Source organism: Medicago sativa, chromosome 2 (genome assembly GCF_051527215.1).
Source record: "Medicago sativa cultivar Bolivia chromosome 2, Bolivia_mono, whole genome shotgun sequence".
NCBI lineage: Eukaryota > Viridiplantae > Streptophyta > Magnoliopsida > Fabales > Fabaceae > Medicago > Medicago sativa.
In genome coordinates this window covers 18,692,816-18,707,247 of record NC_140750.1, presented here as the reverse complement: position 1 = coordinate 18,707,247, position 14,432 = coordinate 18,692,816, and the positions used below count along the sequence as shown (strand labels likewise).

At 38.5% G+C, this 14,432-nt stretch overlaps 1 protein-coding gene and 1 long non-coding RNA gene across 2 annotated transcripts; one reads left to right on the top strand and one right to left on the bottom strand.

Moving 5' to 3' along the window:
- Window positions 1-4,330: 4,330 nt before the first annotated feature.
- LOC146945192 (uncharacterized) lies at window positions 4,331-4,927 on the top strand. The gene has a single exon (XM_085748039.1). It carries the CDS (start codon window positions 4,331-4,333, stop codon window positions 4,925-4,927), a length of 597 nt encoding a protein of 198 aa, XP_085604165.1.
- Window positions 4,928-7,061: 2,134 nt separating this feature from the next.
- LOC146945191 (uncharacterized) lies at window positions 7,062-12,996 on the bottom strand. Its single transcript, XR_015026266.1, has 2 exons — window positions 10,410-12,996; window positions 7,062-10,337 (listed from the first exon to the last, which is right to left on the bottom strand). It is a non-coding gene; the product is annotated as an uncharacterized LOC146945191 (long non-coding RNA).
- Window positions 12,997-14,432: the final 1,436 nt, after the last annotated feature.

Below are 14,432 nucleotides of genomic sequence, written 5' to 3'. Positions count from 1 at the left end.
ATTTTAACTTTTTAGCTAAATTAATACTCCCTCCGTTTCAAAATGAGTGTCGTTTTAGGTGTTTACACACATATTAAGAAATGCAATGATTAAGAGAAAGAGAATGGTTATTTTACCAAATTATCCTTATTAACTATTGGTTAGTTTTAAAAGTAATACTTTGGAAGTAGTGTGCAGAGTATTAATTGGAGGGTACAATTGAAAAGAAAAAGTTATTATTGCATTGGAAACTGAAAGCGACACTCATTTTGGAACAATTTTTTTTGGATAAAGCGACACTCATTTTGAAACGGAGGGAGTAATAATTTACATGTATAAATAATACTGCATTCATTCTTTATTATAAATGACAATTCACATTTTAGGGTTTAGATACATTAATTATAATGTTGTGTATAATAATTTACATGATTAGTTCGGTGCTAAGAGTTTATCTTTGTAACTCGAGACATAATAATTTAAATTGACATTAATATCATTTTAATTAATAATAATTTTTTCTCAAATATAGTAATTCATATAAAACATTAGAATCACCAAAAAAAGGCGATGAGAGGGGTTGGGAGAGCGAACAGCGTCGGACTGTGGCACCGTCACAGTCAAACGCACCGGCATGCTTCGCCGGAGGTGAGGATCATTGGGGGGATGGGGTTCCAGACAGGGTGCCACAAAGGGGGGGGGGGGGGGGGGAATGAGGGAGATTGGATCGACGTGAGACCGCAACGGAGGAAAGCGCCGCGACAGGAAGCTCAAGGTCAGGATCAGATTCATGAGAGAGCACGGTTTTGGTACAGGGACGACAGGGACTTCAAGCTTCGACAGGATAGGGTTAGGTTTTCACAACGGGATGAACGCTACTTCGGAGACTCGGATACAGGTTCGGATTATTACGATGTCAAAACTCTGCAGTGGGGCGATTGTGACTATGATGAGGATTATGAACGTTATTCTGACACTGATAGGCATAGTTCAGCAACGCAGCAGTTTGTGCAATGGCAAGCAGGGACTCGCGCAACTGTTTCTCTCAAACAGAGACCGCGTGCGATTACACTCAAGACCAGGCAGGGTCAGAAACCGATTGTACCAACCATCAGACAGGAACAGAAACTGATTGCACCATTCATCGGGCAGGACCAGAAGCTGATTGCAGCAAACAGAAGCCATGAAACACGCCTGCAGATAGAGGACAAAAGGGGAACTGACACTGCCGCATCTGTTAAACGGTTCGTTACTTTCTATATTACAAATTTTCCTCCACAGGCTTCAGATTTTCTCCTACGAAAAGGTTTCGAAGTCTTTGGTATTCTTGAAGATGTTTTCGTGGCAAACAATAGGAACATATATGGTGAGGTTTATGGCTTTGTGCGTTTTGCAAATGTACGTGACACAGACAAATTATTAAAAGCTTTAAACAATGTCTGCTTTGGTCAATACAATGTATGTGCTGTGCTAGCTAGGTTTGATAAAAAGCTTCCGAGGAAGGGGGTTGTTGTGAGAGAGTCCGAGGGCGTAGTAGGTAAGATTGTCGGCGAGGGTGGGGAGGCTAGCGTGAGGAAGAAGGTGGTTGAGGGAGAAAAAAGTGTGAGAGATGGGACAAGAGGTGAGGGTGGAGGAGCAAAGAATGTAGGGGGTGAGCAGAAGGTTGGAGCGGGTAAGGTGAGGGTGGGTTCGGTGTGGGTGAGCATTGGGAGAGAGGAGAAGAAGGGCGAGGCTGGTGAGGAAGTAGAGAAGGTCATAGGGGTTAAAGGGCCTGTGGGTAGGAACGCTAGCACAGACAAGACGTCTATTTGTAAGAAACTGGTTCGGAAATATAAATCTTGCGAGGAGGATATGAATTGGGCTTCTCGAGGTTTGGTTGGTATTGTGATCAACGGTGATTCAATACCACTCATTCAGAAAAGGGTGGAGGACGCAGGCTTTCAGGATATTGATATCATTCCATTGGGTGCCGACAAGGTTTTTATTCATTCTCTTTCTGGTGATAATGTTTCTAGTATTGTGGGGAAAGCGAAAGACCTCTTCAATCTTATTTTCTCTAGTTTGGTTGGTTGGGATAGAGCGGTAATGCCTTTTCAGAGGGGAGCATGGCTGCGTTTGTATGGGATACCACTACATGCTTGGAATGAAGGCTTCTTTAAGCTATGTGTTTTTGACTGCGGAAGGTACTTAAAAACAGATACGTGTTCTCTGAATAGAGAAAGGTTTGATTACACAAGGGTGCTGATTTCTTTGTCGACTTTGGATGTGGTGAATTTCTCTGAACATATTCTAGTTGAAGGTGTTTTGGTGGAAATAAAAATTGTTGAAGAATGGGGATTTAATTTGGGTGAAGATGTCTGTTTGCATGACGCGGATGATAATTCAGTTACATCTTTATCTGATAACGCGGAATTTCGTGATGATTATGATATTAATAAAAATGTGGAGATTCTTGCGGATAACATTGTCAAAGACCTTGCTGAATTTAATGGCTCCGAGGATGATATTGATGGTGGATGCGAGAGGAATCCTTTGGAGACTACGGAGTGTTTGGATGTGCATGCTACTAGTGCGCATTCAAATAGTCGTCCGGACAGTCCTAAGGAACATTATAATACGATCGATTTGTCATCATCTCGAGATGACTTGATACCAAAAGATGGAACAGAAAATGCATCTCATATGACTAAACCGGTGCAGGAAGTGTCACAAATAGGTGGCGCAGACTCTATTATTCAGGTTGAAGCTCTTGTCGACAAGGTGGAAGTCTCTAGATAAAGAAGATTTAAAACATCAACTATTTCTTCTGACGACACTCGTTCTTTACGATCGGGACCTTGGAGTGTGGACTGGCTTCGAAATGTTCAACAGGGAGATATAGGCCTTATTTCCTCAAACAAGAAGCGTCTGAAAAAGGCAGTTAGAGAAAGTGGTGCTGTGGGAACTATCAAACACGCATGCAAAAGAAAAGTGGGAGGTGTGCTTCGACATCCAGTTCTTACGCTGAAAAAGGTGGCCAGATTACCGAGTAAAGATAGAGCAGAGGTAATGAAAGTTTTGAAAAAATCAACAGTTATGGACGCTTTGAAACATAAAATCATAAACCGTCGTCGTCGAAGGGAGAAAATAACCAAATCTTTGGATGTGGGTACTCATAATTCTCAAAATGAATCTTCTTCTACGACTTCCGTGAACAATGATTGGCAAAATTGGGTGGCTTTGCAAGGGCCTGAGAATGCAAAGAAGAATGATATTAAAAATTTAGGGAAGGTCATTGGAGTCTCTTACGCAGGCGATAATAACAATCAATTCAGTGTTCTTTCTCGTCCAAATAAGGTGTATGTTGGGCCAGTTTTGACTTCTGTGGGAACTGTTGAAGGCGTGGAGGATGGGGGAAATTAGGTGTGGAGGTCCGGTCTCGGGGAAGAGCGTGGAGGGTGTTCTAAATGAAGTTGTTTTCTTGGAATGTGAGGGGTTTAGGAGGCGCAGATAGAGCTGTCAAAACGGGTCGGGCCTTACGGGCCGGCCCGAAAGCCCGAATTAAATGCAGGGCCTAGGCCGAAAATTTGGAGCCCGAATCGATTCAGGGCTTTTTGGCCCGGCCCGAAAAAGCCCGGAGCCCGGTAGGGCTAGCCCAATCAGGCCGCGGGCGGCCCACAAGCCCGCCAAAAAATACAATTTTTTTTTTTGTTGTTGTCTTTGTGTGTATATGAAATTTAGTTCTTAGTTCTCACACAGGCGCCAATCAATACCATCTTCGCAAGCTCACTCACGTCTCATAATTAATATAAAATAATATCCAGTCAATTGAGAACCCTTTTTATTTCGTATTAATGTTAGTTTTTTTTTTTGTGACATTAGATGTGCAAAAGTGCAACACTTATAAACTTCAACTGTTCAACATCACATCCATGTTAATTACATCCAAGTGAATGCCTCGATATTTCATTTTCAACTTATTTTAATAAAATTATTTTTTGATTTTTGAAAGGAAAAAAAAAAAAGATACGGGTCAGGGCCGGCCCGTTAGCCCGGGAGCCCGTGCAGGGCCGGGCTCGGGCCCCAATTTCCAGCCCATATTCAAACTGGGCTTTTTAGCCCGACCCTTAAAAGCCCGTTGCCCGACCGGGCCGGGCCTAAACGGGTCGGGCCGCCCGTTTTGACAGCTCTAGGCGCAGAGAAGAGGAAGGAAGTAAGGAATCTAGTTGCTGAGAAACGACCTCAAATATTATGTCTGCAAGAAACTAAATTGGTGTCGTGTGATGAGATTATGTGCGCCACTTTGTGGAGTGATTCGAGTTTTTCTTTCTCTTACCGCCCTTCTGTGGGGGCGTCCGGAGGTATTTTAACGATGTGGTATACTTTGGAAGTGGAGGTTTGGTCATCTGTCAGTTACGCTCACGTGCTTCAAATCCATGGCAGATTTATTCATACTAATGAAGAATTTTACTTGTTCAACATTTATGCTCCTTGTGATTCGAGAGAAAAACATTTGTTATGGGCATCGTTGTCTGTGAAGTTACAATCTCTAAGGGGAAAGAATGTTTGTGTCTGTGGGGATTTTAGTGCCATCAGGAATGTCGACGAAAGACGGCCTCTCAGGGGGGGCACCACTTCTGAATTAAATCAATTTAATTTGTTCATTGAAGACAACGGTTTGGTAGATTTGCCGTTGTGTGGTCTCAGGTTCACATGGTTCAAAGGCGATGGTACATCTATGAGTAGGATTGACCGTTTCTTGTTGTCAGAAGATTGGTGTTTACATTGGCCCAACTATTTTCAGGTGGCCCTCCTTAGGGGCTTGTCTGATCATTGTCCGCTTCAGTTATCAGTGGATGAGGAAAATTGGGGACCCCGTCCGACTAGAATGTTGAAATGTTGGCAAGATGTTCCGGGGTATAAGCAATTCGTGATAGAAAAGTGGACCTCTTTTCAGATTGAAGGTTGAGGCGGTTTTGTTCTTCAAGAGAAGTTGAAATTGATTAAATCAGCGTTAAAAGATTGGCATTCTGTTCACACTCAAAATATTCCTGGTATGATTCATTCGTTAAAGGGTAAGTTATCTGTTCTCGATGACAAAGGGCAGGATGGTAAGTTGACAACCGATGAGCAAGAGGAGATGAGGGGCATCACCAATGATATTCACTCTTTGTCTCGCGTCCACACAAGCATCAGTTGACAACAATCCCGATTACATTGGCTCGAGGATGGGGATGCTAACTCTAAGTATTTTCATTCAGTGTTGTCTGGTCGTTGAAGGAGGAACTCTATTATTTCACTTCTTGTTAACGGTAATCTTGTGGAAGGTGTGTGTCATACCCCAATTTTTGACCTAAGGTCCTACATTCATGTGCCTTTTGACCCTGATTAGTCTCTGACTTTTCAAGGAAATTTCGGTAGAGGGGTACTTTAAAATACCTCATTTTTTGTTCCGATATTGGGCCCTCTTCTCTCCTTTCTTTTTTATTAGTAAAATTTCCATCTTTTATTAATTTTCTTGTAATTTTAATTTTAATTTTTAGTTATTTTTATTCTTTTATTTTAGTCACTTTTTTTTTTCCTTTTTTAAATGTCCAAAAGAAAATGTCCAAAAAACATAGTACAAGTCTTGTTTACACGCCACTTTCAAAGGCACAATCTCAGAGTCAGAAACTTTTTTTCCTATTATTTTCCATTTTACCTTTTTTATTTTTAGTTTAATTACTTCTATAAGTTTTTTTTATTTTTTATTATATAACTTTTTTTAATGAGTCCAAAAATAAAATGTCCATGGTCCAAAATTTTTCAAGTCAAGTGTCAACTTTCACATTCCTCTTTTAAAATTCACCATTAAACATCATTCAAATCACCATCAAAATCCATTAAACCACTTTTCCATTCTCATCAACCTCCTCACCTATAAATAGAGCCCTCATTCCACACTTCAAAAGACACCAAAAGTTCTCTTGAGTTGTCAAAGAACTTTTCTCTCTTCTCCCTCATTTAGCTTGTGTTGACGAGCTATTCTTTTCTTCTCTCTCTTTTTTCTGTCCCTTCGGAATAAGTCCCTTCGGAATTTTTTCCCTTCGGTAATTTTTGTCCCTTCGGTTCTCCCTTTCTTTTATTTTCTTGCATTTTATTTATTTTTAGCATTTTATTTTATTTCTATTTAGCATTTTAATTATTGTCATTTATTTTCCTGCAATTAGAATGTATTTAGGTCCAATGTAAATATAAATAAGAAAAGTGTGTGTGTGTGGGTGTGTGTGTGTCTTTTATTTCTTTATCGCTTTATATATATATATAAAAATACAAAAAATTAGATTAGGGATTTTGTGGTGACCCAACGTCACCACAAAAATCCACGCGCTTTTAATTTTATTGCTCCGTTAGTTTAATTTTCATTTATTATTCCAAAAACAACAAAAACATTCAAAAAATCAAAAATCACAAAAATATTTTCATAATAAACCTTGATTTTCAATCAAGTGATCGTTCTTTTTTATTTTATTTCTTAATCAAACTTCAATCAATTTAATCATACCTTGAGTCCATTTTTCTTTCAATATAAAAAATACAAACCAATTCTCATTTGCCACTTGGCTTTTTATTTTAAAACCTTTTTTCAAAACCAATAAAAAACACAAAACAAATCAAACGTCATTTGTTTAACCCCGAACTACGAGGTTTTGATCCCTCACGGGTACGTAGGCAGAGGACACTCGTCCTTCCAAATCAATAAAATGTAGATAATTAGGTCTTCCCTTTTTCATTTCAAATTCCTTTCTTTTTTTCAAAAATAAGCAAGTTATAGCACATTAATTAAATAAAACCAAGAGGTTCCCGTAGAGTACTACGGACATAAAGGGTGCTAACACCTTCCCTTTATGTAACTAACCCCCGAACCCTAAATCTTTTCAAACGGGGTATTTTGAACTTTTTTTTCCCCCTTTCTTAAAAATTTAAATGTTCAGTCGTGAAATCAAAAGTGAGTCAAAAGCTAATCAAATAGCTTTGATCTCCGAAAAATGACGCGACAGAAATGGCGACTCCGCTGGGGAATTGCCTTAAGAGGGTTAAGCCTAACTTGGTTTTGTTTAAAATTTTGTGCTTTAAACTTGCTTAAAAAATCCAAAAAAATCAAAAAAAAAAAAAGATGGAAATACGTGTATGTATATTCTCCCCTTCTTCTTTCTTCTTTCTTTTAACGTGAGTGGTGAGATAAGTTCTACACCCGGACTTGAGGGAAATTAAGATAGGACCGGGTATAATCATAGTTTCCATGCCAAGAGTACTCTTCGGTATTGGTACATGTGATAACCCACTCAATGGAGGGATCTTGGAGGTATACTTTTGTCGTCGTGAGTACTCGCGTATGGCATGTTACTTTCAAGTGACCGTCGAAGTTGAGAACTTTTAGTCACCTTTAACCCATCTTGGCCTTTTAGGACGTAGTGCGGTGGCTAGTCGAGAGTACTCTCGTATTGGTTGACACGCGATACTACACCCAAACGAGACTAACCTACGAATTTTGTTGGAACGAGAGTACTCTCGTCACCTAACAAATATTCGGAAGTGGTTGAAAACTTTGGGAACTTTGTAGAACCCGTGATACAGGTACATTTGAAACCATAGTCCTTACCAAATGGCGTTGTTACCCTTGACTCCAACATATGGACTTAAACCTCACCATGTTTTCATCGTTCTTGTTGCATAATCATGCATACATGCATTCATTCATAAACTTTTTCTCATTAAATACCGAAGGACTTAGATAAGTTTTTATAAATATCAGAGGTATGGACCTTGTAAAAAGGAATACCAAGTAATACAATTTCATAAGTCTTAAAATAGACCTTAGCTTTGTTGGGGACTTTGGCTTTGGCTTTGCTTTGTTCTTAATGGAACTGTATGTAATATTTCAAAATAATCAAATGAAATAACATTCCCTATGATGTTTACAATTACTTTGACAAGTCATTCGAAAAAAAAATGTGTTTTTTTTGCATAAGCATCATGCATCATTTTGCATTTCATAGTCTCAATTCCGAGTCTCACAAATTCTTCTTTTCCATAAAAGGTCAACCCGTTTCAAAAGTGGTCCGACTGTTCTCATCCAAAGTCAACTCGCACTTACAACACTCGTGTAAACAAAAAGAAAGAACATATCTGTTTGAACAAGAAATCCACGAGCATTCGCGAAGAGGCAACAACACTCCAGGCCGAGTTAAAGAGATTGAGTACCCTGGTAGTTTCACTGGTAGCTTCGCAGTTCCAGCAAGGGCTCGAACGACAATATCAACAGCCTCGACAACAGGCTCCAAGGATGCAGTTTGACCCAATCCAAATGACATATGCGGAGCTGCTTCCCATCTTGCTCATGAAGAACCTTGTCCAAACTAGAGCGCCTCCTCAGGTGCCTAACGTGTTGCCGGTTTGGTATCAACCTGACCTATCCTGTGCTTTCCATCAAGGGGCACCAGGTCATGATATCGAGCACTGTTTTGCGTTGCAGAAGATAGTTCAGAAGTTGATCCAAAAAAACCTTATACCTTTCGAAGAGTTTGAATTTGAATGTGCAAGTTAATCCGCTATCAGATCTTGGTATCTAAGGTTGACACATGAAATGTTTAATCTGCAATCGGGTCGTTGCTGATGTTTATTTCTATTACTCATCTGTTCAATTAATATGTTTGTTTGTTGCTTTATGTTTTTCAAAAAAAATCCTTTCGTCCCACCCGAGATGGAAGTGAACTTGTTTAGGGCTTTTTGCTTTATGTATTTTCATCATTAAAAAAGTCGCTTTGATCCCGACTTTGTTTTTATTTTGTGCTTTTTTTCTTGGAAAAAATGGTAATACAAAAAACCAAAAAATTATTTTTTTCCTTTAATCATTTCCACGTATCTGCATAATCATAATGTTTATATCAATAATCAAATCATGCATTAATAAACCCGTTGAACACATTAACCATGTACTCTCTTCCAACTGTGAGTTCCCTGTGTCCGAAGCTGAAGAAGGAGAATGAAGAGATTCCCGATGAGATCTCTCACATACTGGGGCATCTTAGCCATTGAAGCTGCAAACAAAAGGAGATTGTCCAGAAGATGACTTTCGATTACAAATACTGGCTCGGGGTGCTACCATTCGCTTTTCTCAGATATCGTACTTCAGTACACATTTCAACAGGGGCAGCCCCCCCTCCTTCCCCAATATGCAACATGGAGGTCGTGCTTCCCGTGAAGATCGAAGTCCCGTCAATAGGAGTTCTGATAAAGTCCTAGCTTGATCGAATTTAAACGCATGACGACCTTGTACAAATATATCAAAAGAGGTTTGAAACAAGCTTCTAACAAAAAGGTCCGTCCCCATGAATTTCAAGAAGGGAACTTTGTACTACTTTCCAACCAGACTCCAGGGGCAAGTGGATGCCTAGTTATGAAGGCCCATGTGCAATGACTTTTACAATTATGGACGGCAACAAACTCACACGTCCTATGAATGCCAGTGCAGTCAAGAAATACTCTGTCAAAAATATGAGCTCGATAAGTCGCGAATCTAAAAAGGCGACTTAGGAAAAAATGAGCGTCTCGATGGACTGAAAACCCAAAAGGGCGGTCCAGGCAAAAATTAGAGACAAAAAAAAAATGATGATTTATCCTGATAGATTGAAAACCCGAAAAGGGCGATCTATGCAAAAGTTAAGGATAATGACAAAGTAACTGCATCAGTCAGGCACAATCCACTTGGGGCATACATGTTATCAAAGAACCTCCGATTCGAAGCATCTGCAAATCAAAGACTCGAAACAGGGGCATTCAAAGTTGTTTGGGAGTATAACGGTTATTGTGTTCAATGTACCTTCCAATATATTTACCATTTTCCAAATTTTTCAAAGATCCGTGGAGCCATGCCATTGGCAGGTCCCCACTCAATTCATCAAATTTGAGCCTGTGCCCATTTATTTGGAACTCCCGTTTATTCTATTTGCAAAATTTCTTCTATTTTTGATGGCAATACTTGAAGCAAAAATTTTCAAAATATAAAACTTTTTTACATCTTTTGAAAAGTGTGAACAACAAACACGCTCTCTTTGAACTTATGAGTAGGTGAAGCGTACATCAGCATCCGCCTCGAAAACGGTTACACTCCGAAATAGAAACATGGCTAAGCAATGTGGAAAGGACCTCTGCTTTGAGCAAGATGCTATCACAGTCCAAAAATACAAAAATTACAAAAATAAAAGCTCGCTAAGTTGAAAACCTGAAAAGGCGACTTAGGCAATAGAGAGCGTCCCGGTGGACTGAAAACCCGAAAGGGCGGTCCAGGCAAAAATTAGGGGCATAAAAAAGGAATATACTCCCGGTGGACTGAAAACCTGAAAGGGCGGTCCAGGCAAAAGTTAGGGATTTTCAAAAAAAATATACAAAATATGACTGTTGAAGCATACCAGTGGAAGAACACTCCGCGTCGGTTTACAAAATGGCAACTTCTTCCAGATTCTTTTGGTTAACAATGGGCTTTATCCCCAGGAGACATCTGTTGCTACCTTTTGCCTGACTTTACCTCGTCAACGGCTCGATTGGTTCACAATAATATCATCTCCAAGGAAGTTTGTCGAGTGTTTGTGTTGCGATGTCAGTCCGCCTCCTGTCTTACCTGTCTTGTCTCGTTTCATCAAGTCACCTGTCATATACACTTCATACAGTCATACGAATTACATTCATACATTTATACATTCAGACATTCATACACTAATACTTTCACATATTCATACATTCATTCATACCCAGCATATACACAACATCATTCATACATAACCGCATTGGTCACCCATAGTCTTGTTTTGTCGTATCCCTTCAGTTCGATCTTCCCTCATGGTGCGTCAAGAAAATAGCTTGCAAACCTATTTTGTTACCTTGGTGTCAAGTGGATAGCTTGCAAACCTATTTTGTTACCTTCGTGTCAAGCGAATAGCTTGCAAACCTCTATTGTTATCTTGGTGTCAAGCGAATAGCTTGCAAACATATTTTGTTACCTATGAGTCAAGTGAATAGCTTGCAAACATCTTTTGTTACCTGCGTGTCAAGCGAATAGCTTGCAAACCTCTTTTGTCATCATGAGTGTCAAGCGAATAACTTGCAAATATCTTTTGTTACCTGTGTGTCAAGCGAATAGCTTGCAAATATCTTTTGTTGCCTTTGTGTCAAGCGAATAGCTTGCAAACATCTTTTGTTACCTGTATGTCAAGCGAATAGCTTGCAACCCTCTTTTGTCATCACGAGTGTCAAGCGAATAGCTTGCAAATATCTTTTGTTACCTTTGTGTCAAGCGAATAGCTTGCATGCGTCTTTTGTTACCTATGTGTCAAGCGAATAGCTTGCAAACATCTTTTGTTACCTGTGTGTCAAGCGAATAGCTTGCAACCCTCTTTTTGTCATCACGAGTGTCAAGCAAATAGCTTGCAAGCCTCTTTTGTCATCACCAGTGTCAAGTGAATAGCTTGCAAAAATTCTTGTCTTATAAAAAGTGTCATCCCCAGCGTTAGCTGTTCTAGTGATGTCACTAATCAAATCAATGTCAAAAGTGTCATCCCCAGCGTAGCTGTTCTAGTGATGTCACTAATCAATTTCAATTTCAATGGTGTCATCCCCAACATTAGTTGTTCTAGTGATGTCACCGGTCAATTTCAATTTCAGAGGTGTCATCCCCAGCGTTAGCTGTTCTAGTGATGTCACCGGTCAATTTCAACTTCAATAGTGTCATCCCCAGCTTAGCTGTTCTAGTGATGTCACTAATCACTTTCAATTTCAATAGTGTCATTCCCAGCTTAGCTGTTCAAGAGATGTCGCTAAAAGTCTTGTAGACAATCTTTTCCCCAGTGAAACTACATTCCCTAGCGGAGTCGGATCCCTTTCTTTAACAAACTTGGGTATCCCGTTGTTGTTTCTCTCCCCAGTCAAATCATCTTTGCCGTCTTGCATTCATACTTATATCATGAGCATTTGACAGCATCTTAGGTCCAAAATTGGTGTACTTTTGTATTTAAGTCTCTTCGTTCCGTCAACTCGAAGATTCCATCTTCAAATCTCCGGACGAAGAAACTTAAATAGGGGCATCTGTCATACCCCAATTTTTGACCTAAGGTCCTACATTCATGTGCCTTTTGACCCTGATTAGTCTCTGACTTTTCAAGGAAATTTCGGTAGAGGGGTACTTTAAAATACCTCATTTTTTGTTCCGATATTGGGCCCTCTTCTCTCCTTTCTTTTTTATTAGTAAAATTTCCATCTTTTATTAATTTTCTTGTAATTTTAATTTTAATTTTTAGTTATTTTTATTCTTTTATTTTAGTCACTTTTTTTTTTCCTTTTTTAAATGTCCAAAAGAAAATGTCCAAAAAACATAGTACAAGTCTTGTTTACACGCCACTTTCAAAGGCACAATCTCAGAGTCAGAAACTTTTTTTCCTATTATTTTCCATTTTACCTTTTTTATTTTTAGTTTAATTACTTCTATAAGTTTTTTTTATTTTTTATTATATAACTTTTTTTAATGAGTCCAAAAATAAAATGTCCATGGTCCAAAATTTTTCAAGTCAAGTGTCAACTTTCACATTCCTCTTTTAAAATTCACCATTAAACATCATTCAAATCACCATCAAAATCCATTAAACCACTTTTCCATTCTCATCAACCTCCTCACCTATAAATAGAGCCCTCATTCCACACTTCAAAAGACACCAAAAGTTCTCTTGAGTTGTCAAAGAACTTTTCTCTCTTCTCCCTCATTTAGCTTGTGTTGACGAGCTATTCTTTTCTTCTCTCTCTTTTTTCTGTCCCTTCGGAATAAGTCCCTTCGGAATTTTTTCCCTTCGGTAATTTTTGTCCCTTCGGTTCTCCCTTTCTTTTATTTTCTTGCATTTTATTTATTTTTAGCATTTTATTTTATTTCTATTTAGCATTTTAATTATTGTCATTTATTTTCCTGCAATTAGAATGTATTTAGGTCCAATGTAAATATAAATAAGAAAAGTGTGTGTGTGTGGGTGTGTGTGTGTCTTTTATTTCTTTATCGCTTTATATATATATATAAAAATACAAAAAATTAGATTAGGGATTTTGTGGTGACCCAACGTCACCACAAAAATCCACGCGCTTTTAATTTTATTGCTCCGTTAGTTTAATTTTCATTTATTATTCCAAAAACAACAAAAACATTCAAAAAATCAAAAATCACAAAAATATTTTCATAATAAACCTTGATTTTCAATCAAGTGATCGTTCTTTTTTATTTTATTTCTTAATCAAACTTCAATCAATTTAATCATACCTTGAGTCCATTTTTCTTTCAATATAAAAAATACAAACCAATTCTCATTTGCCACTTGGCTTTTTATTTTAAAACCTTTTTTCAAAACCAATAAAAAACACAAAACAAATCAAACGTCATTTGTTTAACCCCGAACTACGAGGTTTTGATCCCTCACGGGTACGTAGGCAGAGGACACTCGTCCTTCCAAATCAATAAAATGTAGATAATTAGGTCTTCCCTTTTTCATTTCAAATTCCTTTCTTTTTTTCAAAAATAAGCAAGTTATATCACATTAATTAAATAAAACCAAGAGGTTCCCGTAGAGTACTACGGACATAAAGGGTGCTAACACCTTCCCTTTATGTAACTAACCCCCGAACCCTAAATCTTTTCAAACGGGGTATTTTGAACTTTTTTTTCCCCCTTTCTTAAAAATTTAAATGTTCAGTCGTGAAATCAAAAGTGAGTCAAAAGCTAATCAAATAGCTTTGATCTCCGAAAAATGACGCGACAGTGTGCAACCTATCCGAAATGTGGTGTATACACATTTCAAGGATCATTTTGCGGCTCCCTCCATGATCAGATCGGGGGCTGAAAATTTACATTTCAAATGTTTATCTTACGCTGAGGGCGGGTGCCTGATAAAACCTTTTTCTGTTGAGGAAGTCAAAGCGGCGGTTTGGGACTGTGACAGTTATAAAAGTCCTAGTCCAGACGGTGTGAATTTCGGTTTTATTAAAGAGTTTTGGGATGTACTTCAGACTGATGTGATCCGGTTTGCTTCTGATTTTCACCGGAATGGAAAACTTACTCGAGGTATCAACACTACATTTATTGCTCTTATTCCTAAAGTTGAAACTACTCAGAGATTAAGTGATTTTCGCCCTATTTCTCTGGTTGGGTGTCTTTATGAAATTTTATCAAAGGTATTAGCTAACCGTCTGAGGATGGTAATGAGCAGTGTTATCTCAGAAACTCAGACAGCTTTTGTGAAGGACAGACAAATTTTAGATGGTATCCTAATCGCAAATGAGGTGGTTGATGAGGCGAGTAAATCTAATAAAGAACTTTTGATGTTTAAAGTTGATTTTGAAAAAGCTTTCGACTCGGTGGATTGGGTGTACTTGGATACATTTATGCATAAAATGGGATTCCCACT

Coding starts and splice junctions, on each gene's coding strand:
- LOC146945192 (XM_085748039.1), top strand. CDS start 4,331: ATGTGGTATACTTTGGAAGTGGAGGTTTGGTCATCTGTCAGTTACGCT.